Here is a 27,370-nt window from a genome sequence, read left to right on the forward strand (position 1 = left end):
CTTACATAGCGACCACAGATCTTCCACATGTCCGACACAGCACTACCCTAAAGACAGGCACAGCTCAGGGGGTAATTCGTGTCTTGCATGCGAACTCCCCTGATCCAATTCTAGGGGCCGAACATTCAGACCTGGGTGGTCATTCCGAGTTATTTGCTCGTTGCCGACTTTCGCAGTGCAGCGATCAAGTGAAAAAACTGCAAAAATGCGCATGCACTAAGGCCCTCATTCCGAGTTGTTCGCTCGGTAAAAATCTTCGCATCGCAGCGATTTTCCGCTTAATGCGCATGCGCAATGTCCGCACTGCGACTGCGCCAAGTAAATTTGCTATGCACTTAGTAATTTTACTCACGGCTTTTTCATCGGTCTGGCGATCGTAATGTGATTGACAGGAAATGGGTGTTACTGGGCGGAAACAGGCCGTTTTATGGGCGTGTGGGAAAAAACGCTACCGTTTCCGGAAAAAACGCAGGAGTGGCCGGAGAAACGGTGGGAGTGCCTGGGCGAACGCTGGGTGTGTTTGTGACGTCAAACCAGGAACGACAAGCAGTGAACTGATCGCACAGGCAGAGTAAGTCTGGAGCTACTCTGAAACTGCGAAGTAGTTAGTAATCGCAATATTGCGAATACATCGGTCGCAATTTTAAGAAGCTAAGATTCACTCCCAGTAGGCGGCGGCTTAGCGTGTGTAACTCTGCTAAATTCGCCTTGCGACCGATCAACTCGGAATGAGGGCCAAGGTTCCCATACATTTTAGATAACTGTATTTAGAGTCTAACTGAAAGCAGGTGGTATGTTTACTGGTATAATCGGTTTTATATGGAGTCCCCGCTTTCTGTGTAATAAGTCAGGAACCAGTCATACAGCCTGTGTGTTATAGCCCCTACACATTGGGGGTAATTCTGAGTTGATCGCAGCAGGAACTTTGTTAGCAGTTGGGCAAAACCATGTGCACTGCAGGGGGGGCAGATATAACATGTGCAGAGAGAGTTAGGTTTGGGTGGGGTGTGTACAATCTGAAATCTAAATTGCGGTGTAAAAATAAAGCAGCCAGTATTTACCCTGCACAGAAACAAAATAACCCACCCAAATCTAACTCTTTCTGCACATGTTATATCTGCCTCCCCTGCACTGCACATGGTTTTGGCCAACTGCTAACAATTTCTTGCTGCGATCAACTTGGAATTACCCCCATTAGCCGAGGAGCTCGACGGCCGATACGGGGGAAGTGAAGTTTCTTCACTCCCTGACGTCACCCGGCACCATACAATAGCCCTGCATGCTAATATGGACGATATTGTCCATATTAGCTTGCAGGCATAAACGAGCCGCCACTAACGATGAACGACCTCGGGGCCACGCACCGTTCATCATTGGTGCCTACACACTGAAAGATATGAACAATTTCTCATTCATTACTGAACCAGATTGTATCATATCGGCCGCACACATTGGCAAGCGTGGAGGACCCATTAGTGTCTAGCTGCACTCTCACACTAACACCACTGGGGCAGGGGATATCCATTGTACACTCTGAATACCGCTACAGCCTGTCCTTTTTACATAGTTACATAGTTGGCGAGGTTGAAAAAAGACAAAATGTCCATTGAGTTCAACCTGTATTATAAAATTATATATCATTTAGATGCTGTAACCTTGGATATTTTTATCAGTTAGGAATTTATCTAATCCATTCTGAAACTAGTGAGTCCACCATTATTACCTCCTCTGGTAGAGAATTCCAAATCCTTACTGCTCTTACTGTGAAGAACCCTTTCCTCCATTGTGTATGATTTTTTTTTTCTTCCTCAGGGGGTGTCCTCGTGTCCTATATAGCGTTTTTTGATAAACAGATTGTCTGATAAGTCCTTGTATTGTCCCTAAATGTATTTGCAAATATTAATAATGTCCCCTCTCAGCCGCCTCTTTTCCAGTGTAAACTTATCTAACCTTGTAAGTCTTTCCTCATAATTCAGTGCCTCTAACCACTTAACCAGTTTGGTGGCTCGCCTCTGAACCCTTTCGAGTTCCACGATATCTTTTTTATAGTGCGGTGCCCAGAACTGTACACAATATTCCAGGTGTGGTCGCACCAATGATTTATACGGTGGCAGGATTACACTCTCATCCCTTGTCTCCATTCCCCGTTTTATGCATGCTAACACCTTATTAGCTTTTGTTGCTGCATTTTGACATTGCGTACTGCTACTACAGTAAGTCTATTATCGATGAGCACACACAAACCCTTTTCAACTACCGTTATCCCTACATTTTCCTCATTTAATTTATAGGCTGCCTGAATGTTCTTATTCCCAAAGTGCATAACTTTACATTTGTCTGTATTGAACCTCATTCTCTATTTGTCTGCCCAGACCTCCAGTGTGGATAAGTCATTCCGTAGAGACTCAACATCCTTATCTGAATTAATTACTCTACACAGTTTAGTATCGTCTTGCGAAAATTGACACTGTGCTTTCTAGGCCCACTCCTAGGTTATTAATGAATATGTTAAACAGCAATGGCCCGAGTACTGAGCCCTGCGGTATTCCACTGAGCACTGACATCAGCACAGTGCCTCTCTCTGATAGCCATCACCACCATCCTCCCAGCAGTATAATATAACCAAGGGTGAGAATCTCCACACTCCCAGCATTGTATCACCTACACAATGAGAATGCCTCATCTCCCAGCAGCACAGTACTGTACCTCTCTCTGATAGCCATCACCACCATACTCCCAGCAGTACATTATGGCATAGGGTGAGAATCTCCGCACTCCCAGCATTATATCACCTATATGATAAGAATACCTCATCTCCCAGCAGCACAGTACTGTACCTCTCTCTGATAGCCATCACCACCATACTCCCAGCAGTACATTATGGCATAGGGTGAGAATCTCCGCACTCCCAGCATTATATCACCTATATGATAAGAATACCTCATCTCCCAGCAGCACAGTACCTGTCTCTGATAGCCATCACCACCATCCTCCCAGCAGTACAGTATGACCTAGGGTGAGAATCTTCGCACTCCCAGCATTATATCACCTATACAATGAGAATGCCTGATCTCCCAGCAGCACAGTGCCTCTCTCTGATAGCCATCACCACCATACTCCCAGCACTATAGTATGGCCTAGGGTGAGAATCTCCACACTCCCAGCATTATATCACCTACACAATGAGAATGCCTCATCTCCCAGCAGCACAGTACCTCTCTCTGATAGCCATCACCACCATACTCCCAGCAGTACAGTATGCCCTAGGGTGAGAATCTCTGCACTCCCAGCATTATATCACCTACACAATGAGAATACCTCATCTCCCAGCAGCACAGTGCCTCTCTCTGATAGCCATCACCACCATACTCCCAGCACTATAGTATGGCCTAGGGTGAGAATCTCCACACTCCCAGCATTATATCACCTACACAATGAGAATGCCTCATCTCCCAGCAGCACAGTACCTCTCTCTGATAGCCATCACCACCATACTCCCAGCAGTACAGTATGCCCTAGGGTGAGAATCTCTACACTCCCAGCATTATGTCACCTACACAATAAGAAAATGCCTCATCTCCCAGCAGCACAGTACCTCTCTCTGATAGCCATCACCACCATACTCCCAGCAGTACAGTATGCCCTAGGGTGAGAATCTCTGCACTCCCAGCATTATATCACCTACACAATGAGAATACCTCATCTCCCAGCAGCACAGTGCCTCTCTCTGATAGCCATCACCACCATACTCCCAGCACTATAGTATGGCCTAGGGTGAGAATCTCCACACATCCAGCATTATATCACGTACACAATGAGAATGCCTCATCTCCCAGCAGCACAGTACCTCTCTCTGATAGCCATCACCACCATACTCCCAGCACTATAGTATGGCCTAGGGTGAGAATCTCCACACATCCAGCATTATATCACGTACACAATGAGAATGCCTCATCTCCCAGCAGCACAGTACCTCTCTCTGATAGCCATCACCACCATACTCCCAGCAGTACAGTATGCCCTAGGGTGAGAATCTCTACACTCCCAGCATTATGTCACCTACACAATGAGAATGCCTCATCTCCCAGCAGCACAGTACTGTACCTCTCTCTGATAGCCATCACCAACGTACTCCCAGCAGTATAGTATGACCTAGGGCGAGAATCTCTGCACTCCCAGCATTATATCACCTACACAGTGAGAATGCCTTATCTCCCAGCAGCACAGTACTGTACCTCTCTCTGATAGCCATCACCACCATACTCCCAGCAGCACAGTACCTCTCTCTGATAGCCATCACCAACGTACTCCCAGCAGTATAGTATGACCTAGGGTGAGAATCTCTGCACTCCCAGCATTATATCACCTACACAATGAGAATGCCTTATTTTCCAGCAGCACAGTAACGCTCTCTGATAGCCATCACCACCATACTCCCAGCACTATAGTGTGGCCTAGGGTGAGAATCTCCACACTCCCAGCATTATATCACCTACACAATGAGAATGCCTCATCTCCCAGCAGCACAGTACCTCTCTCTGATAGCAATCACCACCATACTTCCAGCAGTATACTATAACCAAGGGTGAGAATCTCTGCACTCCCAGCATTATATCACCTACACAATGAGAATGCCTCATCTCCCAGCAGCACAGTACTGTACCTCTCTCTGATAGCCACCACCACCATACTCCCAGCACTATAGTATGGCCTAGGGTGAGAATCTCCGCACTCCCAGCATTATATCACCTACACAATGAGAATGCCTTGTCTCCCAGCAGCACAGTACTGTACCTCACTCTGATAGCCACCACCACCATACTCCCAGCACTATAGTATGGCCTAGGGTGAGAATCTCCGCACTCCCAGCATTATATCACCTACACAATGAGAATGCCTTATCTCCCAGCAGCACAGTACTGTACCTCTCTCTGATAGCCATCACCACCATACTCCCAGCAGCACAGTACCTCTCTCTGATAGCCACCACCATCCCAGCAGTATAGTATGACCTAGCATTGTACAATACACCTCACTGCACTGGGAGTACCTGGACCGCAACAAGGCCAGTATACATCACTACACAGGAACCCATCAGGGAGTGGGATCTAGACTGCCTGCATTACACTCCCATCAGAGTACTCACCTTGTAGCTGCTCATTATCTGCACCGCACACTATAATCACTAGGAGAAGACCCCAGGCCGGAGACATCTCTGTCCCAGACCTTCTGCGTGTCCGATGAAAACTGTCCTGAGTCCCCCAGAGTCTGTTCTTCCTCTGCAGGCAGCAGGTCACATTCCGGGACAATGAGTCCTGTACTACCACTGCTAGAGTCCTGTTTCCTATTTCCTCAGCCAGTGACCCAGGACCCTCCCCGCACACAGTAAGAAGACAATCCAAAGTTACTGGTTAACCACAATCCTAAGGATCAGCTTCCCCATGGCTACCATTACTGATACCGCTCTGTTCTATTGTCATCCTATAGCACAACAGCAGCAACACATTACACAGAGCTCTTACCACAAGAACAACGTCAAATATTTAAAAATTCGCTGAAAATAAAATAGTCTTTCCATATTTAAGTTCAACGATGATATTGTGTATTGAGTATATATCTATATCATGTCTTTCTCACATATGTGCATTATAAATGCAATGGAATGTCATCTGTACAAAAAACCCCAACATGCTCCTAGTACAACGGCCAAAGTGACCCAGCTGCCGTTTAATGTTGTAAATAAATATATGCATCACATAAGACTTCCTCCACTGCACATACGCAATACTTGTGCCAGTAATGGGGGTAATTCAGACCTGATCACTCGACTGCGTTTTCGCTCAGTGGGCGATCAGGTCTAAACTGCGCATGTGTATGCACCGTAATGCGCAGGCACGTCGCACGGGTACAAAGCGGATCACCGCTCAGCGATGGATTTGTGCAAAGAATCCATTCGCACGGGCGAACGCAAGGAGATTGACAGGAAGAGGGTGTTTGTGGGTGTCAACTGACCGCTTTCTGGGAGTGGTTGGAAAAACGCAGGCGTGTCCAAGCGTTTTCAGGGCGGGTTCCTGACGTCAATTCCGGTCCCGGACAGGCTGATGTGATCGCAGCGGCTGAGTAAGTCCTGGGCTGCGCAGAGACTGCACAAGATCTGTTTGTACAGCTCTGCTACACATGTGATCGCACACTTGTACAGCTAAAATACACTCCCCTGTAGGCGGCGACTATCTGATCGCAGCGCTGCAAAAATCACCTGCTAGCGATCAGGGTGGTCATTCCGAGTTGTTCGCTCGCTAGCTGCTTTTAGCAGCATTGCACACGCTAGGCCGCTGCCCTCTGGGAGTGTATCTTAGCTTAGCAGATTAGCGAACGAAAGATTAGCAGAATTGCTACTAAATAATTTCCTGCAGTTTCTGAGTAGCTCCAGACCTACTCCTAGATTGCGATCACCTCAGTCCGTTTAGTTCCTTGTTTGACGTCATAAACACACCCAGCGTTCGGCCAGCCACTCCCCCGTTTCTCCAGCCACTCCTGCATTTTTACCTGGCACGCCTGCGTTTTTTAGCACACTCCCTGAAAACGGCCAGTTTCCACCCAGAAACACCCACTTCCTGTCAATCACACTACGATCACTCGAGCGATGATAAAATGTCGCTCGAGCTTGTGTAAATCTACTAAGTTTTGTGTGAAAGTACTTAGGAGGTCATTCCGAGTTGTTCGCTCGCAAGGCGATTTTAGCAGAGTTGCTCACGCTAAGCCGCCGCCTACTGGGAGTGAATCTTAGCATCTTAAAATTGCGAACGAAGTAATCGCAATATTGCGATTACACACCTCGTAGCAGTTTCTGAGTAGCTTCAGACTTACTCGGCATCTGCGATCAGTTCAGTGCTTGTCGTCCCTGGTTTGACGTCACAAACACACCCAGCGTTCGCCCAGACACTCCTCCGTTTCTCCGGCCACTCCTGCGTTTTTTCCGGAAACGGTAGCGTTTTTTCCCACACGCCCATAAAACGGCCTGTTTCCGCCCAGTAACACCCATTTCCTGTCAATCACATTACGATCGCCAGACCGATGAAAAAGCCGTGAGTAAAATTACTAAGTGCATAGCAAATTTACTTGGCGCAGTCGCAGTGCGGACATTGCGCATGCGCATTAAGCGGAAAATCGCTGCGATGCGAAGATTTTTACCGATCGAACAACTCGGAATGAGGGCCTTAGTGCATGCGCATTTTTGCAGTTTTTTCACTTGATCGCTGCACTGCGAAAGTCGGCAACGAGCAAATAACTCGGAATGACCACCCAGGTCTGAATGTTCGGCCCCTAGAATTGGATCAGGGGAGTTCGCATGCAAGACACGAATTACCCCCTGAGCTGTGCCTGTCTTTAGGGTAGTGCTGTGTCGGACATGTGGAAGATCTGTGGTCGCTATGTAAGTACTAACTTGCACGTCAGTTACATCCGTATTTATTACGGGGTCATTCCGAGTTGTTCGCTCGTTGCCGATTTTTGCAATGGAGCGATTAAGGCAAAAATGCGCATGCGCATGGTACGCAGTGCGCATGCGCTAAGTAATTTAGCACAAAACTTAGTAGATTTACTCACGTCCGAACGAAAAATTTTCATTGTTGAAGTGATCGGAGTGTGATTGACAGGAAGTGGGTGTTTCTGGGCGGAAACTGACCGTTTCCTGGGAGTGTGCGGAAAAACGCAGGCGTGCCAGGATAAAACGCTGGAGTGTCTGGAGAAACGGGGGAGTGGCTGTTCGAACGCAGGGGGTGTTTGTGACGTCAAACCAGGAACGAAACGGGCTGAACTGATCGCAGTGTAGGAGTAAGTCTCGAGCTACTCAGAAACTGCTAAGAATTTTCTATTCGCAATTCTGCTAATCTTTCGTTTGCAATTCTGCTAAGCTAAGATACACTCCCAGAGGGCGGCGGCCTAGCGTGTGCAATGCTGCTAAAAGCAGCTAGCGAGTGAACAACTCGGAATGAGGGCCATGGAGTTACTGTGCCAAAGTGTAATACAACTCAGACGATGGGCAGACTATGGGCCCAATTCAATGCTGATCGCTGCTGTGCGTTTTTGCACAACGGTCGATTATCGAATGACTGCGCATGCATATGCACCGCAATGCGCAGGCGTGTCGCCAAACAGTGACATGATGGTGCAAAATTTTAAATCGCAAGGTGATTGACAGGAAGTGGACATTTGTGGGTGGTAACTGCCCGTTTTCACGGAGTGTCAGGAAAAACGCAGGCGTTCCCAAGCGTTTTCAGGGTGGGAGTGTGACGTCAGCTCCGGCCCTGAACATTCTGTTTGTATCGCACTGTAGGAGTAAGTCCTGGGCTGCGCACACACTGCACAGACTGGAAAAATCATTCGATAGTGAGTAAGTTGCAAACGGATTTGCAGATGTCCACTGTTTGGCGGAATTGTCGCACGGCGTACACATGCATTCGCACATTTGCACGGGGCGGGTTTTCACTCTCCCTGGGCGGCGACTATCTGATCACTGCAAATTTGCAGCAATGCCATCAGGTCTGAATTAGGCTCCATAGTCCATATAGCTTGTGCCGTTGCAAATAATCACAAAGCAAGTTTGCAGACTTACATGAATTGTAACTAGAAACTACCCTCCCTATGTTCTAGCAGGGGTACTCGCTGGCTGGTGCATACAGGGAGACCGAAACTCAGAGACATACTTGTGGATTTACTTATAACTGATCCAATCACTTTTCCTTCCCTGCATCTCCATCAGATTGGAAGTGAGCACTGCTGTCCACCTTCCTACCCTTCCACAAGCTGTCACATTCCCTAGTAAAATAAGTGGGACTAAGGGGAGCTGAGTGATGATGATGTGAATGGAGGCAGGGACATAGCAGTATGTAACATTGCCGGTCTCCACACATTTACCTGTCTCCTCTGTGATTTCCCAGAGACCCCCCCAAACTGTACAGCTATAGGGTCACTATACACATAAGGGATAATTATGACATTCTGTAAGTATGACTAGAGCAGTGGTTCCTAAACTAGGTGCCGTGGCTCCCTGGGGTGACACGGCGCACTTGCAAGGGAACCCTGGGTTTGTGGTCAAGGGTCAATTCCAATTATTTATGGTCCGTGTAATAGGCAAAACCAGTGCTGGCGGCTTCCAGTCCTAAAATATGTGATGTACAGAAGCGAATCATGTCCCTCACCACATAACTGAATACATACATGTGGATACATGCATACACACATACGGTAGGGATGCGGTTACGTGTCCAGCGCACGGGATCCAACGGTCAGCATACCGGCGCCGGTATCCCGAAGACTGACAATGCCGCCAGCCACAACACCGGGTAACAGGGGCTATTCCCACGTCACCCATAGAATGGGAATAGAACCTATGGGCAGCGCAGCGAGCCACCGAGCGAACGCAGCGAGCCACCGAGCGAACGCAGCAAGCCTGCAAGGGGCTTTGTTGCACTGCCCCCCCACCACCATCGCCGGCATTCTGCTGCAGGGATACCGTGTAGGTATGCTGAACATTGTACATGTGTAACACCAATTCCTGTGCGGTCACTGGGGGTAATTCCAAGTTGATCGCAGCAGGAAATTTTTTAGCAGTTGGGCAAAACCATGTGCAGTGCAGGGGAGGCAGATATAACATTTGCAGAGAGAGATAGATTTGGGTGGGTTATTTTGTTTCTGTGCAGGGTAAATACTGGCTGCTTTATTTTTACACTGCAATTTAGATTGCAGATTGAACTCACCACACCCAAATCTAACTCTCTCTGCACATGTTATATCTATCTCCCCTGCAGTGCACATGGTTTTGCCCAACTGCTAAAAATTTCCTGTTGCGATCAACTTGGAATTACCCCCACTGCCGGTGTCTCTGGTACACTGCGTGCGGCTTTGTACGTGTGTAACACCAATTCCTATGCGGTCACTGCCCGGCGTCTCTGGTACGCTACGAGCGGCTTTGTACGTGTGTAACACCAATTCCTGTGCAGTTACTGCCCGGCGTCTCTGGTACGCTGCGAGCGGTTTTGTACGTGTGTAACACCAATTCCTGTGCGGTCACTGCCTGGCGTCTCTGGTACGCTGTGAGCGGTTTTGTACGTGTGTAACACCAATTCCTGTGCGGTCACTGCCCGGCGTCTCTGGTACGCTGTGAGCGGCTTTGTACGTGTGTAACACCAATTCCTGTGCGGTCACTGCCCGGTGTCTCTGGTATGCTACGAGCGGTTTTGTACGTGTGTAACACCAATTCCTGTGCGGTCACTGCCTGGCGTCTCTGGTACGCTGTGAGCGGTTTTGTACGTGTGTAACACCAATTCCTGTGCGGTCACTGCCCGGCGTCTCTGGTATGCTACGAGCGGTTTTGTACGTGTGTAACACCAATTCCTGTGCGGTCACTGCCTGGCGTCTCTGGTACGCTGTGAGCGGTTTTGTACGTGTGTAACACCAATTCCTGTGCGGTCACTGCCCGGCGTCTCTGGTACGCTGTGAGCGGCTTTGTACGTGTGTAACACCAATTCCTGTGCGGTCACTACCCGGCGTCTCTGGTACGCTGTGAGCGGTTTTGTACGTGTGTAACACCAATTCCTGTGCGGTCACTGCCCGGCGTCTCTGGTACGCTGCGAGCGGTTTTGTACGTGTGTAACACCAATTCCTGTGCGGTCACTGCCCGGCGTCTCTGGTATGCTGCGAGCGGTTTTCGCTGCATCTGCAAAGTGAATAAGATGCAAAATGTAAAGTAAATCATGGAATGCTGCTCCTCTGTGAGCATCTCTCTGCCGTATGGAGTATAGACCCTAGGTGTAGGAGGACACATCTGTACAACAATGTGATAAGCTGGGTACACACTGGAGCGACTGCTAATCGTTCTGACTTTACGGATGATTTCCGTTGAGACCAGAACTAATGATATTGAGCGTACACACACTACAATCTTGCTAACAACCAAACGACATATCACATCGCTTAGTCGCTAGCGATTTATCGCTGCTCCTGTACACACTTGAACAACCTTCATGCCACTCTGTTCTAGGGAGTGGGTCCAGCATATTGTCGTCCAGTTCGCCGTACACACTACACAATAGGTACAAAATCGCTATCGCTAGGTTTGATGAGACGACCAGCGACAGTTGCTAGCAACCAGCGGGAGCGAGCAATCATGCGTACACACTGAGCGATGTAGGCGATATATTGTTACGCAACAGAATTTCGTCCCGACATTGCTCCAGTGTGTACCCAGCTATAGAGGCAGCAGGACTGGTGGTTACAATTCTTTAAGCGATTAAGGGTATGTTCATACACTGTCCATGCGCGTTTCAGCTACCGACTACTGAAAACCGCAGTGAACAAATAATGATGGTCTCCTTACAGGCTCACTCCCGTTATTCTTCTTAGAATACCAAGCTGTTAGAATTTGATAGCACGCACCACCCCTCTCTCATGCTTTAACGCCTGCTGTCAGCGCAATAGAATATACTGGTTGTAGCATAGAACACAGAAATGAAACACGACAAATGCGTGGGTTACTTTCATGCTTTTGGCTAGTCTTCCCATTGCAGAGGTGATTGAGCGTGTTTTCTAGTACTGGAGACTGGAGTGTTTGTTTTACTCCAGTCATTTGATTCCCACTTGCAGAGATCAGTGACTGGAACATGCAGATCAAAGCTCTGTCTAATTAAAGGATTCTCTGAGACAAACAAAACCCAGGATGAAGCACAGGCCCGGAACACACAGCTTGTGCTGCAGATTGGAGAGACAGACTGACAACTTCTACTGGAATCAGTTCATGCCAGGATGAATGCACTTGTAACAAATCTGTTTGTTTTAGTGGAGATAATTGTCTGCAAGTGATCTCATTTCATTATGAGAAGGTAACTCAGTAAACAGACGGAGAATTAGGGAAGTAACGAGAAAACAATTAGTGGAATAATGACTAGAATGGCATGCGTGTTTATATTTCTGTTATCTCTACAGGAGACACTGAGTGATGAGCTACTATGACTGCTAAATAAATCTAGACATATACTAACTGCAATGCAAGCCCAAAGTGGTGACAAGTACACTCAACTTGAAACAAGCAACAAACATTTACATAGGCAAATAGTAAGTGACATTATACTGCTACCCCTCCCTAGGAGCCCATAATGTCACTGGGAATGAAGCCTATCCAGTCACTAGGAACCAGTGACATCACTGACAGTGCAGCCTATCCAGTCACTAGGAACCAGTGACATCACTGAGAGTGCAGCCTATCCAGTCACTAGGAGCCAGTGACATCACTGAGAGTGCAGCCTGTCCAGTCACTAGGAGCCAGTGACATCACTGAGAGTGCAGCCTATACAGTCACTAGGAGCCAGTGACATCACTGAGAGTGCAGCCTATCCAGTCACTAGAAACTAGTGACATCACTGAGAGTGCAGCCTATCCTGTCACTAGGGACCAGTGACATTACTGAGAGTGCAGCCTATCCATTCATTAGGAACCAGTGACATCACTGAGAGTGTAGCCTATACAGTCACTAGGAGCCAGTGACATCACTGAGAGTGCAGCCTATCCAGTCACTAGGAGCCAGTGACATCACTGAGAGTGCAGCCTATCCAGTCATTAGGAACCAGTGACATCACTGAGAGTGCAGCCTATCCAGTCACTAGGAGCCAGTGACATCACTGAGAGTGCAGTCTACCATTACTAGTAACCAGTGACTAACGTATTTTGAGGGATGGTACCAAATAATCTAATGGTCTGGGAGGGTTAAGGCCCCGGTGTGGCTGAATACGGGTTTGTGTCATGAATACTGGGATAAGGAAGCACCCTTACTGATATATGGTTCTGGAGACGGGAAGGGTGCTGACAGGCTGTATATTTACAAATATAGGACCACAAATTGTCTGCCTCCACTGTGTATAGACAATGGATGAACTTTAAGCACTGACAATATTTCCCTACATAAATCCATGTATATTAAATGATGGTATTAATACTGGTATACATGCTGTGATAAATATATTTTTCTTTGTTGCCCTGAGATGTCAGATATAGGAAATACTTCCTATATCCCCAGAGATTTTTATGGCATGGATTGTAACTCACAGCCAGGTGAGAGCAGCATGCAGGGCCGTCTTTTCGTATGGGCTCAATGGGCTCTTGCCCAAGGGCCCCAAGAGTAAAAGGGCCATAGGCTGATAGCTGAGGGTCCCCTCTTTCCAGGGGTACCAGATTTTTGAAAATCGGCTCTGGGGAACCGGAGATATCCGACTTCAAAGCAGTGGTCCCCATCCAAGCCCATTAATTGCTCTTACCAGCCAGATATCTTTGTTTCTTTCTCACTTAGAGTTGTTCTGAGGGTATATTCCAAAAGCTGGAACTCTCCCATTTCAGTGGACACTGGCAGCTTGTCTCTACTATGCCCAAAACCAGAGATATCAGCCTTCCAGCAGCTGATCCCTTCTCCAGCTCCACACGCTAGGTATGCAGTTTTATATTTTTGTTGGTGGATTGCTCTGGCTCCTGAACTCTGATCCCCAAGTCCCCAGTACCTCCTGAAAGGTGGGACTCTCTAGTTATTTTTATCCCATTAAAGCTAAGAAATCTCTTTCCAGGAACTGGAGATATCTGCAGTCAAACAAGCTGCCCTCCCACCAGAAAATGATGAATATTAAGCCCACTCCACTATCCACCCCTCCCCTGTGTATTAAACACCCCCTACCACCCTGGAAGTCATGTACCAGGGCCCCTTCATTCAGCACAATGTCCCCTTCTACAGTTTAGTGTTCTCCCTCCCACCACATCTGTGCAGTAAAGGAGTCATTAGCAGAAATTATTTTTCCAGGTCCTACATGCTGTGCGGAAGATAGAATACCCCCTACTACCCGCGGGACATCAAAGCTGCCACTGATAGCACCCCCCACCCACGCTGATGGGTGGGTAGGGGCCCCAGTGCATTGCTGTGCCCAGGGGCCTACACTGTTGTTAAGACGTCTCTGGCAGCATGCTATTATTGGCTGATACATTTTAAAAGATCTGCAGGTGCAATTAATGATTTCACTTATGACACGGGGATCTGTAAAATCTGCACTGGTACAGGTCCCTGAGGACTGCAGCTGGGAAACACTGCTGTAAATCAAGATGGCATAACCTATCTTGGGAAATTGCCTAATTCCACTATGGCCAGTGGTAATTCGGGTAAATGGGCGACAGTTGGGTGAAGTCTCTTGATTTACCTGTCGTCAGTGCCGTAACTAGGCATTTTAGCGCTGTGTGCAAGAAATGGCATTGGTGCCCCCACATGCAAGATGGGGCAGTGCGCGCCGTAGGCGCGCGAAAAATATAAAGGGGCATGGCTTCATGGGGAAGGGGCATGGCCACAAAATAATACCAATTCATACTACGGTGCACAATAGTCTCCATTATTCAAATTACGCTGTACAGTAGTACCACTACACCAGGAAGAGCCCGTTTTACACATTACGGCAGACAGCGTCCCCCTTTTTACACATTAGGGCAGACAGCGTCCCCTTTTTACACATTACGGCAGACAGCGTCCCCCTTTTTACACATTACGGCAGACAGCGTCCCCTTTTTACACATTACAGCAGACAGCGTCCCCTTTTTACACATTACGGCAGACAGATTCCTCTTTTTACACATTACGGCAGACAGCGTCCCCTTTTTACACATTACGGCAGACAGCGTCCCCCTTTTTACACATTACGGCAGACAGCGTCCCCTTTTTACACATTACAGCAGACAGCGTCCCCTTTTTACACTTCACGGCAGACAGATTCCTCTTTTTACACATTACGGCAGACAGCGTCCCCTTTTTACACATTGCGGCAGACAGCGTCCCCCTTTTTACACATTACGGCAGACAGCGTCCCCTTTTTTACACATTACGGCAGACAGATTCCTCTTTTTACACATTACGGCAGACAGCGTCCCCCTTTTTACACATTACGGCAGACAGCGTCCCCTTTTTACACATTACGGCAGACAGAGTCCCCCTTTTTACACATTACGGCGGCAGAGTCCCTTTATTACACATTATAGCAGTAGAGTCTCCCATTTTATACATTACGGCAGCAGAGTCCCCAATTTTATACATTACGGCAGCATTGTCCCCCATTTTATACAATATGGTAGCAGAGTGGGGGGGGACCAACACATATAGACTAACAGAGGTGGCACTTTTAGGGACTTAGAAATCAGGAGAGACAGCAGACACAGCAGTCAGAGCAAACATAGGCCCTCATTCCGAGTTGTTCGCTCACAAGCTGCGTTTAGCAGCTTTGCACACGCTAAGCCGCCGCCTACTGGGAGTGAATCTTAGCTTCTCAAATTTGCGAACGAAAGATTCGCAATATTGCGAAAAAACTTCTCTGTGCAGTTTCTGAGTAGCTCGAGACTTACTCTGCCAGTGCGATCAGTTCAGTCAGTGTCGTTCCTGGTTTGACGTCACAAACACACCCAGCGTTCGCCCAGACACTCCTCCGTTTCTCCAGCCACTCCCGCGTTTTTCCCAGAAACGGTAGCGTTTTCTCACACACTCCCATAAAACGGCCAGTTTCCGCCCAGAAACACCCACTTCCTGTCAATCACATTACGATCACCAGAACGAAGAAAAAACCTTGTAATGCCGTGAGTAAAAAACCTAACTGCATAGCAAATTTACTTGGCGCAGTCGCAGTGCGAACATTGCGCATGCGCAGTTAGCGGAAAATCGCTGCGATGCGAAGAAAATTACCGAGCGAACAACTCGGAATGACCACCATAAGCCAGCTAACCGCCTGACACATGCAGAGAATGTCTTATCGGTGCAGTAACTCATATATACTATATATATATATATTCTGTTAATATATTAATGTGTCCTCATATACCAATCCATTTTGCACCATATGGCACCTGGCACGCTTCATCATGAGTAGCGATTCCAGTACGTGAGTACTTTTTCCTTAATTTTGTTTTTAATTAGCCAATACTGTACTCAGGGCCTAATTCAGCTTGGATGGCTATTGAGACAGAAAATGCGATTTTCTCAATCCTGCTTCTGCTATAAATTGCATGTGAAGAGCCGCCCAGAAATGTAAAAGACCCCACCGACGCAATTGCAAAATTGCATACGCAGAAATTGAGTACCATCGACAATTGCAGTCGACCCAGGGCTGCTCAGAATAATGAGAATGCAGTCGCATCGGCGCCATGTTTTTAGTCGCAATCCATCCCAACTGACGTCAGATACATGCCCTGAGAAAGGCAATGATCCGCTTGCGTTTTTCCAACCACTCCCAACAAACGCCATTTTAACACCCACGAACGTACAGACGCCTCCTGCCAGCATCTCGAAGACAATGCCTCTGTCCGCAGATGCAGGATCATCATCGCGGCCAGCAAAATTTTATAATGATAAATACGGCGATTGATGTCTGACCGATTGGTATGGGAAACTGAAGATTGTAGCAAATAATATGCAACAGAAATTCCTATAGAAAGTGAAGGATATTTTATAACATTGCTGAAAGTTGGAAACCGCACTAACAGCAAAACCACCAATCAGAAATGTGTTATTTTATTGTGGGGCAAAGATATTTGCTTTATAACCGGGAAATAAGAATAGTAATAAAATAATATTTACATTGTCTCCTTATTTAAATAATAAATTATTATTGGCTAAGCAAATACATTATTGCTCCCATAACTACTAATTTATGAGTAAATCAGATCTTCTTGCTAAAAGCAAAGTAACCTGTGGTCGTACTCGAAAGGCCTGATTGTGAGTTTAACGCAAAAGCGCAGCAGCAACATCAACTGGCGGCTGCACAGCTACGGGTTTGTGCCGATAGCGCTACTTACGCCTTCCCTGTAGCCGAACGTGCAAGGGCTGACACGCCCACTTTCAGCACTCGTGCATACTGTAATACTTGTTGGTGCGTAGGCATCAACATCGCTTGCACCATCAAAACTTGCACCCTATCGAAGTTTCTCTGTCTGACCACGGCCTCCGACGCCTGCGTCTGTGAACGCACCCGCTAGTGACAAGACCAGTGTATTGCGTATTCACTGACACCGGTGGCCATGGTCAGAAACGCATTCTGCAATGCCTGCTGCTACAACCGATGGTCCGAGCTATAAAAGACTCTGGCTCCTAATGAGGCAGTAACATTGCAGCGGGGAACCTCATTTGCGCCTCATCTCAGTGTACGGTGTGAACAGGGATAACTGGACGCCAAACTGTTTTTTAAAGAGTGTCAGTGCAAAACTGAGGACAATGCAAAGAAGAATCCCGATTGTCCCCTGTCCTTGAAAACAGGAAGAGGACGTCACAGCCTGATAAAGCCCCGGACACAGTGACTTGTCATAGAAAATAAAAGGCAGGAAATATTACAACAATGAGAAGAGATTCCCAAATCAGACATGGTGCAAACAGAATCAGACGCCCGCAATCGTGTACATGCTGTGGGCTCGCTCGCCCCCGAGCTGCACGCTGTAGTGCTGTCACCACATAGGAGTAGAGCTTTGGCTGCAGGCAAGGGCCTCCAGTCCTGTTACAGCCTCCCAATGTCACACACTGAAGATGTTTCCTCTATGCAGAGGCGTAACCAGGGTTTGTCAGAGCCCAGAGGCAAGATGGAAAATGCCCCCCCCCCCCCCCCCCCCAAAAAAAAAAACACCAAAAGGAGCATGTGTGCGCGACAAAGGCGCGCGCTGCGCAAAAATGGGCGTGACCACACTCCCGAAGGGGTGTGACCACACTCCCGAAGGGGTGTGGTCACACTCCCTAAGGGGTGTGGCCATGCGCCAGAAGGGGTGTGGTCATGTGCCAGAAGGGGTGTGGCCACTGAAAATGGCCCACAGTGCCAGTTACATTGCCCCACAGTGCCAGATACAATGCCCCACAGTACCGGATACATGCCTCACAGTGCCGGATACATGCCCCACAGTGCCGGATACATGCCCCACAGTGCCAGATACATTGCCCCACAGTGCCAGTTACATTGCCCCACAGTGCCGGATACATGCCCCACAGTGCCAGTTACATTGCCCCACAGTGCCAGTTAAAATGCCCCACCATGGCCGGATTAACAATGGGGCGGATGGAGCTGCAGCTCCAAGCCCTCCATTGAAAATAGGCCCACAGATCCCCTGCAGTGCAGGTAGTAGCCAGTGCTGACAGGAAAAAAAACATTTCCTGTCAGCACATACAGCAGATCCCTCACTTATGGCTGCTCATTCACCCCCACTCCAAACTGGGTAACCTGTGCCCTGACCTCTTCGTGTTGCAAGGGGGCGGGGCTTCGGACGGGCACGGGGGCGGAGCCTCGGAAATAGCTCCGAGACAGCAGCCTCCTGTCAAGACCCTTCCCCTCTTGCATGAGGCATGTTATTGTTGGGAAGCTGCAGCAGGAAAGGTAAGCTGCAGCAAAAGCATTTATGTTTTGATGGGCGAGGGGGCGGGGCTTCGGGCGGGCACGGGGGCGGGGCCTCGGAGATAGCTCCGAGGCTCCGCCCTCGTGTCCGTCCGAAGCCCCGCTCCCTTGTCCATCAAAACATAAATGCTTTTGCTGCAGCTTACCTTTCCTGCTGCAGCTTCCCAACAATAACATGCCTCATGAAAGAGGGGAAGGGTCTTGACAGGAGGCTGCTATGTTCTAGGAGAGCTGGGTCCCTGGATGTCAGAGCTGAGAGGGCATGCAAAACCATGTGAGTAGCAGCCCACACCAGACCCTGAGGTCTCCTATGTAAGTGGTGTCTATGTCAGTAAGTTTTGAGGGGGGTGTGTGTGTGTGTGTCACTGAGTAAGTAGTGTCTGTCAGTAAGTAGTGTCAGTGTCAGTAGGTTTTGCGTTGTGTATGTGTCAGTAAGTAGTGTCAGTGTCAGTTAGTTTTGTATTGTGTCTGTGTCAGTAAGTTTTGCATTGTGTGTGTGTGTGTGTGTGTGTGTGTGTGTGTGTGTGTGTGTGTGTCAGTAAGTAGTGTCTGTCAGTAGGTGGTGTCTGTGTAAGTTTTGTGTTGTGCCGTGTGTGTCAGTATGTTTTGCATTGTGTGTGTGTGTGTCAGTCAGTCCTGCAAGTGTGGCGGTACGCTCCGGTACGGCGTACCATTAAGAATGTGTCCGCCAGTATGCCATACCCCCGCCACACTGTAAAACACCACCACCAAGCTCTTAGATCTTGCTCGGATGCGCCGTCAGCACCTTCTTCCTTTTCCAGGAAAAGGACTGCTGCGAGCATGAAAGTGATGTCATCACCATCCCGCACCTGGCAGACTGGCAGAGAAAAAGTGACGGTGGGGTGCCGGGCCAGCGGTGTGTGGGTGGTATTCAGTATACCAGTTGTTGGGATCCCAGCGCACAGTATACCGGCGCCGGAATCCCGACAACCGGCATACCGACACCTTTTCTCCCTCTTGGGGGTCCACGACCCCCCTGGAGGGAGGATAGCGTGGCGCTTACGCACGCCACCGTGCCTGCAGCATGGCGAGCGCAGTGAGCCCTCAAGGGGCTCATTTGCGCTCGCCCTGCTGTCTGGAAACCGGCGGTTGGGATCCCGGCGCCGGTATGCTGGCCGCCGGGGACCCGGCCGCCGGCAACTCTTACTACACCCCGGTGAGTAACTCTAATGGTTGGGACCCCTCCTCACAAGTACAATGAGGCGACACTCCCGAGTTTTGCTGGTGCAGTAAGATTTATTGATCCAGAATCTTACTTAATAAATCTTACTGCACCAGCAAGACTCGGGAGTGCTGCCTCATTGTACTCTGTCCACAGCTTGAAAAACCGAAGGAGGGAACTGGAGCAAATATTCACATTATAACAGGATGAGTGCTGGGTACACATCTTATATATAATATTTTTTATTCTATAACCAGTGTCACATCCTGCTGTCCTTGTCTCTGTAGTCCGCAGGGACAGGCGGTGTCTGTGCCATGGATTCACATAATATATAACCACTCCACCTAGTGTCACATGGTCACATCCCTTAATGGCATGTGACCACGCCCACGGCGCGCAGGCACAGTACCACTGAGAAAAAAATTCTGTGTGCAGCACTGGTGTCAGTAAGAAGTGTCTGTCAGTAAGTAGTGTTTGTGTCAGTACATTTTGCATGGTGTCTGTGTCAGTAAGTTTTGTGTTGTATTTGTGTGTCAGTAAGTAGTATTTTTGTCAGTATGTTTTGCATTGTGTGTGTGTGTCTGTCTGTCAGTAAGTGGTGTCTATGTCAGTTAGTTTTGTGTTGTGTGTGTGTGTGTGTGTGTGTGTGTCAGTAAGTAGTGTCTGTCAGTAGGTTTTGTACTGTGTGTGTCAGTAAGTAGTGTCTGTCAGTAGGTTTTGTACTGTGTGTGTCAGTAAGTAGTGTCTGTCAGTAAGTGGTGGGTGTCTGTGTCAGTAATACCCCTTTCACACCGCAAAAATAACCTGGTATAGACCGGGTATATTGCCGGGTCGACAAGTTTCGATGTGCGTTGTGAAAGGGGTCATGGGCGAATTCCGGGTTGCCTGACCCGGTAATTCAACCCGGGAATAAAGCAACCCGGGACCCGTTCACTGCATAGAGAGTGGCGGCGCGGAGATGATCTCATCTCCTAGCGCCGCCTCCGCACCCGCCCCTGATGCCGACTCCATCTCCGCCCACGGATGGCAACCCGACCCAGCAAATTGCCGGGTCGAGTTGGCGGTGTGTAGGGTCCAATGCCGGGTCCCACCCAGGAATGGACCCATTTCCAATTCCCAGGTGGGACCCGGCATTGTGATGTGAGAGCGGTATAAGTATTGTGTTGTGTGTGTGTCAGTAAGTAATGTCTGAGTCAGTAAGTTTATCTGTGTTGTGCGTGTGTGTCAGTCAGTAATATCTATCAGTAAGTGGTGTCTGTGTCGGTAAGTTTTGTGTTGTGCGTGTTAGTAAGTAGTGTCTGTCAGTAAGTGGTGATTGTGTCAGTAAGCTTTGTGTTGTGTGTGCGTGTGTGTCAGTAAGTAGTGTCTGTCAGTAAGTGGTGACTGTGTTACTCACATGGCATAGGCCACCCCCCCTATTTAGACCACACCCACACCACACTGATCACACCACCACATCACTAGTCACACCACTGCAGCGCTTCACACCTCCTGCCGAGGCACACAATAGGCCCTTCCTAAATTTCAGCTCCAGGCCCATATGGACCTTAATCTGGCACTGTGCCCCACAGTGCCAGATACATGCCCCACAGTGCCAGATACATGCCCACAGTGCCAGTTACATGCCCCACAGTGCCAGTTACATTGCCCCACAGTGCCAGATACATGCCCCACAGTGCCAGATACATGCCCCACTGTGCCAGTTACATGCCCCACTGTGCCAGATACATGCCCCACTGTGCCAGTTACATGCCCCACTGTGCCAGATACATGCCCCACTGCTAGTGCTGGCAGCGGCGGTGAGGGGAGGGAGAGACGCTGTGCTCTCTTCCCTTCACATTTCGGCGTGACGGGGGTGAGTGGGGCATGATGCCCCGGCCGGCGGCGGCGCCCCCCTCTCCTGGACCTGCCAAGGCGCCCAGGGCACGTGCCCCACTCGCCCTACCCTAGATACGCCTCTGCCTCTATGCCTGTTAATGTTCTAATGTTCCAATAGAATAATGTCGCTCTATACTTTGTAATGTTCTAATGCTCTAATAGGCCTTTGGCCGGTCTAGCCAGGGTCATTTCCTAATGCTCTGACCTGATCTATACAATATACTAAGACCAGATTTATCTATCAGTGCTCTAATACTCTGATCTGTGACTATGTGCTAATACCAGTATCAGCCCTTCCCCTGGTGTACAGCCGTGCGTCTGTGACTATATGCTAATACCAGTATCAGCCCTTCCCCCGGTGTACAGCCGTGCGTCTGTGACTATATGCTAATACCAGTATCAGCCCTTCCCCCGGTGTACAGCCGTGCGTCTGTGACTATATGCTAATACCATTATCAGCCCTTCCCCCGGTGTACAGCCGTGCGTCTGTGACTATATGCTAATGCCGGTATCAGCCCTTCCCCTGGTGTACAGCCGTGCGTCTGTGACTATATGCTAATACCAGTATCAGCCCTTCCCCCGGTGTACAGCCGTGCGTCTGTGACTATATGCTAATACCAGTATCAGCCCTTCCCCCGGTGTACAGCCGTGCGTCTGTGACTATATGCTAATACCAGTATCAGCCCTTCCCCCGGTGTACAGCCGTGCGTCTGTGACTATATGCTAATGCCGGTATCAGCCCTTCCCCCGGTGTACAGCCGTGCGTCTGTGACTATATGCTAATGTTGGTATCAGCCCTTCCCCTGGTGTACAGCCGTGCGTCTGTGACTATATGCTAATACCAGTATCAGCCCTTCCCCCGGTGTACAGCCGTGCGTCTGAGACTATATGCTAATACCAGTATCAGCCCTTCCCGCGGTGTACAGCCGTGCGTCTGTGACTATATGCTAATGCCGGTATCAGCCCTTCCCCCGGTGTACAGCCGTGCGTCTGTGACTATATGCTAATGTTGGTATCAGCCCTTCCCCTGGTGTACAGTCGTGCGTCTGTGACTATATGCTAATACCAGTATCAGCCCTTCCCCCGGTGTACAGCCGTGCGTCTGTGACTATATGCTAATACCAGTATCAGCCCTTCCCCCGGTGTACAGCCGTACGTCTGTGACTATATGCTAATACCAGTATCAGCCCTTCCCCCGGTGTACAGCCGTGCGTCTGTGACTATATGCTAATGCCGGTATCAGCCCTTCCCCCGATGTACAGCCGTGCGTCTGTGACTATATGCTAATGTTGGTATCAGCCCTTCCCCTGGTGTACAGCCGTGCGTCTGTGACTATGGCCCTCATTCCGAGTCGTTCGCTCGGTAAATTTCATCGCATTGCAGTGATTTTCCGCTTAGTGCGCATGCGTAATGTTCGCACTGCGACTGCGCCAAGTAATTTTACAATGAAGATAGTATTTTTACTCACGGCTTTTTCTTCGCTCCGGCGATCGTAGTGTGATTGACAGGAAAAGGGTGTTACTGGGCGGAAACAGGCCGTTTTAGGGGCGTGTGAGAAAAAACGCTACCGTTTCTGGGAAAAACGCGGGAGTGGCTGGAGAAACGGGGGAGTGTCTGGGCGAACGCTGGGTGTGTTTGTGACGTCAAACCAGGAACGACAAGAACTGAACTGATCGCAGATGCCGAGTAAGTCTGAAGCTACTCTGAAACTGCTAAGAAGTTTGTAATCGCAATATTGCGAATACATCGTTCGCAATTTTAAGAAGCTAAGATTCACTCCCAGTAGGCGGCGGCTTAGCGTGTGCAACTCTGCTAAAATCGCCTTGCGAGCGAACAACTCGGAATGAGGGCCTATATGCTAATACCAGTATCAGCCCTTCCCCCGGTGTACAGCCGTGCGTCTGAGACTATATGCTAATACCAGTATCAGCCCTTCCCCCGGTGTACAGCCGTGCGTCTGTGACTATGTGCTAATGTTGTTATCAGCCCTTTGTCAAGGCAGGCTTTTTCTGTGAATCCGTTGTGGCTCAGACCAACCGAAAGAGCAGATGCCCCTGAGTGCAGGAAACAAGGAGTATGAAGATAATTCCTTTTCATATATTTATTAAGGGTAACAGATCAGAATGTGACTGTAGGAAGACTGAAACTAATTAGTTCTGGATTGGAAAACTGTAGAGAATGAAGTCACTGAACACCTGAAGAAAGGAGAGAGTGCCTCCAGAGAGAGATGGTTTGTTGAAGGGACGTGAGAAGAACTGCGATGAATTGGTTGCTGGATGGGATGATAATGTGAAAGAAAACTGTAAAGAATGTCCACTGAGTGATACGATGCTGAGACTGAAGAACTGTGAAGAATATGCTTTCGATGATACAAAGACGTGACTGAAGAACTGTAAAGCTGAGTTGTTGAATGATGAGAAGGCGAGGCTGAAGAACTGTGAAGACTGTTTGCCGGATGATGTGAAGACGTGAATGTGGAACTCTGAAGACTGGTTGCAGGATGATGCAAGGACGTGAATGAAGAACTGTGAAGACTGGTTGCAGGATGATGAGAAGACGTGAATGAAGAACTGTGAAGACTGGTTGCTGGATGATGAGAAGACGTGAATGAAGAACTGTGAAGACTGGTTGCAGGATGATGAGAAGACGGGAATGAAGAACTGTGAAGACTGGTTGCAGGATGATGAGAAGACGTGAATGAAGAACTGTGAAGACTGGTTGCTGGACGATGCGAAGACGTGAATGAAGAGCACAGGCTGAAGCTGGAAAACCACCACGGGACTCCTGCAGAATCCGAAGGCACCGGCAGGAGAGTGGTTGACTGTGATCACGCACTGGAGAGCTGGCGAGCGTTGTGCAGCGAGAGTCGGCTGAGAACTCGGAGAGCAAGATGGGACCAATTAACAAGAGACGCACAGAACAAACAGAATCTGTGGGAGCACAGAGCTAAGGCACAGAGTAACCACAACAAAGCACTGGCACAGAATGCAATAATCCCAGCCTATTTATAGGCAGCAGGGAAACAGGATTGGCTGACACTCACCCATCACGCTCATTGGTGCTGCCCTTGGTCTCCAACATGGCCGCACCTTGCACTGCGGACACACCGGGAAGCTGCAGGCCACTAGGTCCTCCCTCCAGCCTCAGGAAGCCGTCACTCCCTCTGCCGACCCTACCGTGTCCCCGTGCGGCCAAAGAGCACCGTAGACAGCCGCACCGGCAGAGGACGGATCCCGGGACCTTGCTGTACAGCCGTGCATCTGTGACTATGTGCAGTAGCGGATCTTGCCACGGGCAAGCAGGACTTTTGCCCGGGGCGCCGCCTTCCGGAGGGCGAGGGCGACATCTGGAGGGCGCCGCACCATGGCAAGATCCGCTGCTGCTGTGGTGCCCCACGCTGCCGCTGCCCGCTGTCCCGCTGTCCGCTGTGAAGGGAAACTAGACGCTATGCGTCTAGTTTCCCTTCCTGGAGTGGACCTTAACTGTAATGATGTGCGGTGCACGTTGACGTCATCGCGCACCGCACAGCAAAGGTCCTCTCCACGAAGGGAACTAGACGCTTAGCGTCTAGTTTTCCTTCGTGGAGAGGACCTTTGCTGTGCGTCATCGCGCACCGCACATCCTACTACAGTACAGGAGGCGTAACTGACCACGCCCCCTGTATGAAGCCACGCCCCCTAATGCCGCCCGGGGCGCAAGAAGCCCCGGAACCGGCCCTGCTATGTGCTAATGTTGTTATCAGCCCTTCCCCCAGTGTACAGCTGTGCGTCAGTGACTGTGTGCTAATGCCGGTATCAGCCCTTCCCCTCTCAGGGTTAGACTAAGCATTAGCCTGCTGGAGCATTAGAATACTTTAAGGACTAGACCAACCATTAGCTATCGGAGCATTAGAACACTATGAGGACTAGACCAACTATTAGCCTATTGGAGCATTAGAACACTATGAGGACTAGACCAAGCATTAGCTTATTGGAGCATTAGAATACTATGAGGAATAGATCAAGCATTAGCCTATTGGAGCATTAGAATACCATACCTCCTAACATGACCCTCTCCAGGAGGGACACAATGCTCTGCTTCTGGACTTTTCTCTTAATTTGTGTTTGCCATCACCTGTTTTGAACAGGTTAATGGATAAGAAAGGTGTTTCAACACAGGTGAAGGCAATCATAAATTAAAAGGGAAATCCAGAGGCAGAGCATTGTGTCCCTCCTGGAGAGTTTCATGTTGGGAGGTATGGAATACGATGAGGACTAGACCAAGCATTAGCCTGTTGTAGCATTATGGCTAATGGTTGGTCTAGTCCTCATAGAGTTCTAATGCTCCAATAGGCTAATGCTTGTTCTAGTCTTCATAGTGTTCTAATACTTCGATAGATAATGGTGGGTCTAGTCCTCATAGTGTTCTAATGCTCCAATAGGCTGATGCTTTGTCTAGTCCTCATAGTGTTCTAATGCTCCAATAGCTAATGCTTGAACTGGTCCTCATAGTGTTCTAATTTTCCTATAGCTAATGGTTGGTCTAGTCCTCTTAGTGTTCTAATGCTCCAATAGGCTAATGTGAGGTGTAGTCCTTATTGTGTTTTAATGCTCCAATAGGCTAATGGTTGATCTAGTCCTAATAGTGTTCTCATGCTCTGATAGGCTAATGTTTGGTCTAGTCCTTATAGGGGGTAATTCAGACCTGATCGCTGCTGTGTATTTTCGCTCAGTGGGCGATCAAACACAAACTGCACATGTGTATGCAACGCAATGCGTAGGCGCGTCGCACGGCTACAAAGCGGATCACCGCTCAGCGATGAGTTTGTGCAAAGGATGTTCTAATAGGATAATGTTTGGTCTAGTCCCTATAGTGTTCTAATGCTCCAATAGGCTAATGTTTGGTCTAGTCCTCATTATGTTTTAATGCTCTGATAGCTAATAGTTGGTCTAGCCCTCATAGTGTTCTAATGCTCCAATAGGCTAATGCTTGTTCTAGTCTTCATGGTGTTTTAATGCTCCAATAGATAATGGTTGGTCTAGTCCTCATAGTGTTCTAATGCTCCAATAGGCTAATGCTTTGTCTAGTCCTCATAGTGTTCTAATGCTCCGAAAGGCTAATGCTGGTTCTAGTCTTCACAGTGTTCTAATGCTCCGATAGCTAATGGTTGGTCTAGTCCTTATAGTGTTCTAATGCTCCAATAGGTTAATGCTTGGTCTAGTCCTCATAGTATTCTAATGCTCCAATAGGCTAATGCTTGGTCTAGTCCTCAAAATGTTCTAATGCTCCAATAACTTATGGTTGGTCTAGTCCTCATAGTGTTCTAATTTTCCTATAGCTAATGGTTGGTCTAGTCCTCATAGTATTCTAATGCTCCAATAGACTAATGCTTGGTCTTTTCCTCATAGTATTCTAATGCTCCAGTAGGCTAATGCTTGGTCTGGTCCCCATCATGTTCTAATGCTCCAATAGGCTAATGTTTGGTCTAGACCGCATAGTATTCTAATGCTCCAATAGGCTAATTCTTGGTCTAGTCCTCATAGTGTTCTAATGCTCCAGTAGCTAATGGTTGGTCTAGTCCTCTTAGTGTTCTACATTTCCTATAGCTAATGGTTGGTCTAGTACTCTTAGTGTTCTAATGTTCCAATAGGCTAATGCTTAGTCTAGTCCTCATAGTGTTGTAATGTTCCAATAGGCTGATTGTTGGTCTAGTCATCATAGTGGTCTAATGCTCTGATAGGCTAATGTTTGGTCTAGTTCTTATAGTGTTCTAGTGCTCCAATATGCTATTGTTTGGTCTAGTCCTTATCATATTCTAATGCTCCGATAGCTAATGGTTGGTCTAGTCCTCATAGTGTTCTCATGTTCCAATAGCTAATGGTTGGTCTAGTCCTCATAG

General features: G+C 48.5%; 1 protein-coding gene across 3 annotated transcripts in view; it reads right to left on the reverse strand.

Moving 5' to 3' along the window:
• The window catches only part of ROBO4 (roundabout guidance receptor 4), a 303,902-nt gene that overhangs the window by 258,023 nt on the left and 18,509 nt on the right, over window positions 1-27,370 (reverse strand). The window contains exon 1 of one of the 3 annotated variants that reach the window (XM_063943752.1): window positions 5,147-5,295. The exons of the other annotated variants lie outside the window; for them this stretch is intronic. Within the exon in view, the coding sequence (XP_063799822.1) occupies window positions 5,147-5,213 (67 nt within the window). The 5' untranslated portion in view covers window positions 5,214-5,295. Of the gene's footprint in view, window positions 1-5,146; window positions 5,296-27,370 lie in introns of those variants that run through there. 3 annotated transcript variants of the gene reach the window in all.

The sequence above is a fragment of the Pseudophryne corroboree genome, chromosome 10, assembly GCF_028390025.1.
Source record: "Pseudophryne corroboree isolate aPseCor3 chromosome 10, aPseCor3.hap2, whole genome shotgun sequence".
Lineage (NCBI taxonomy): Eukaryota > Metazoa > Chordata > Amphibia > Anura > Myobatrachidae > Pseudophryne > Pseudophryne corroboree.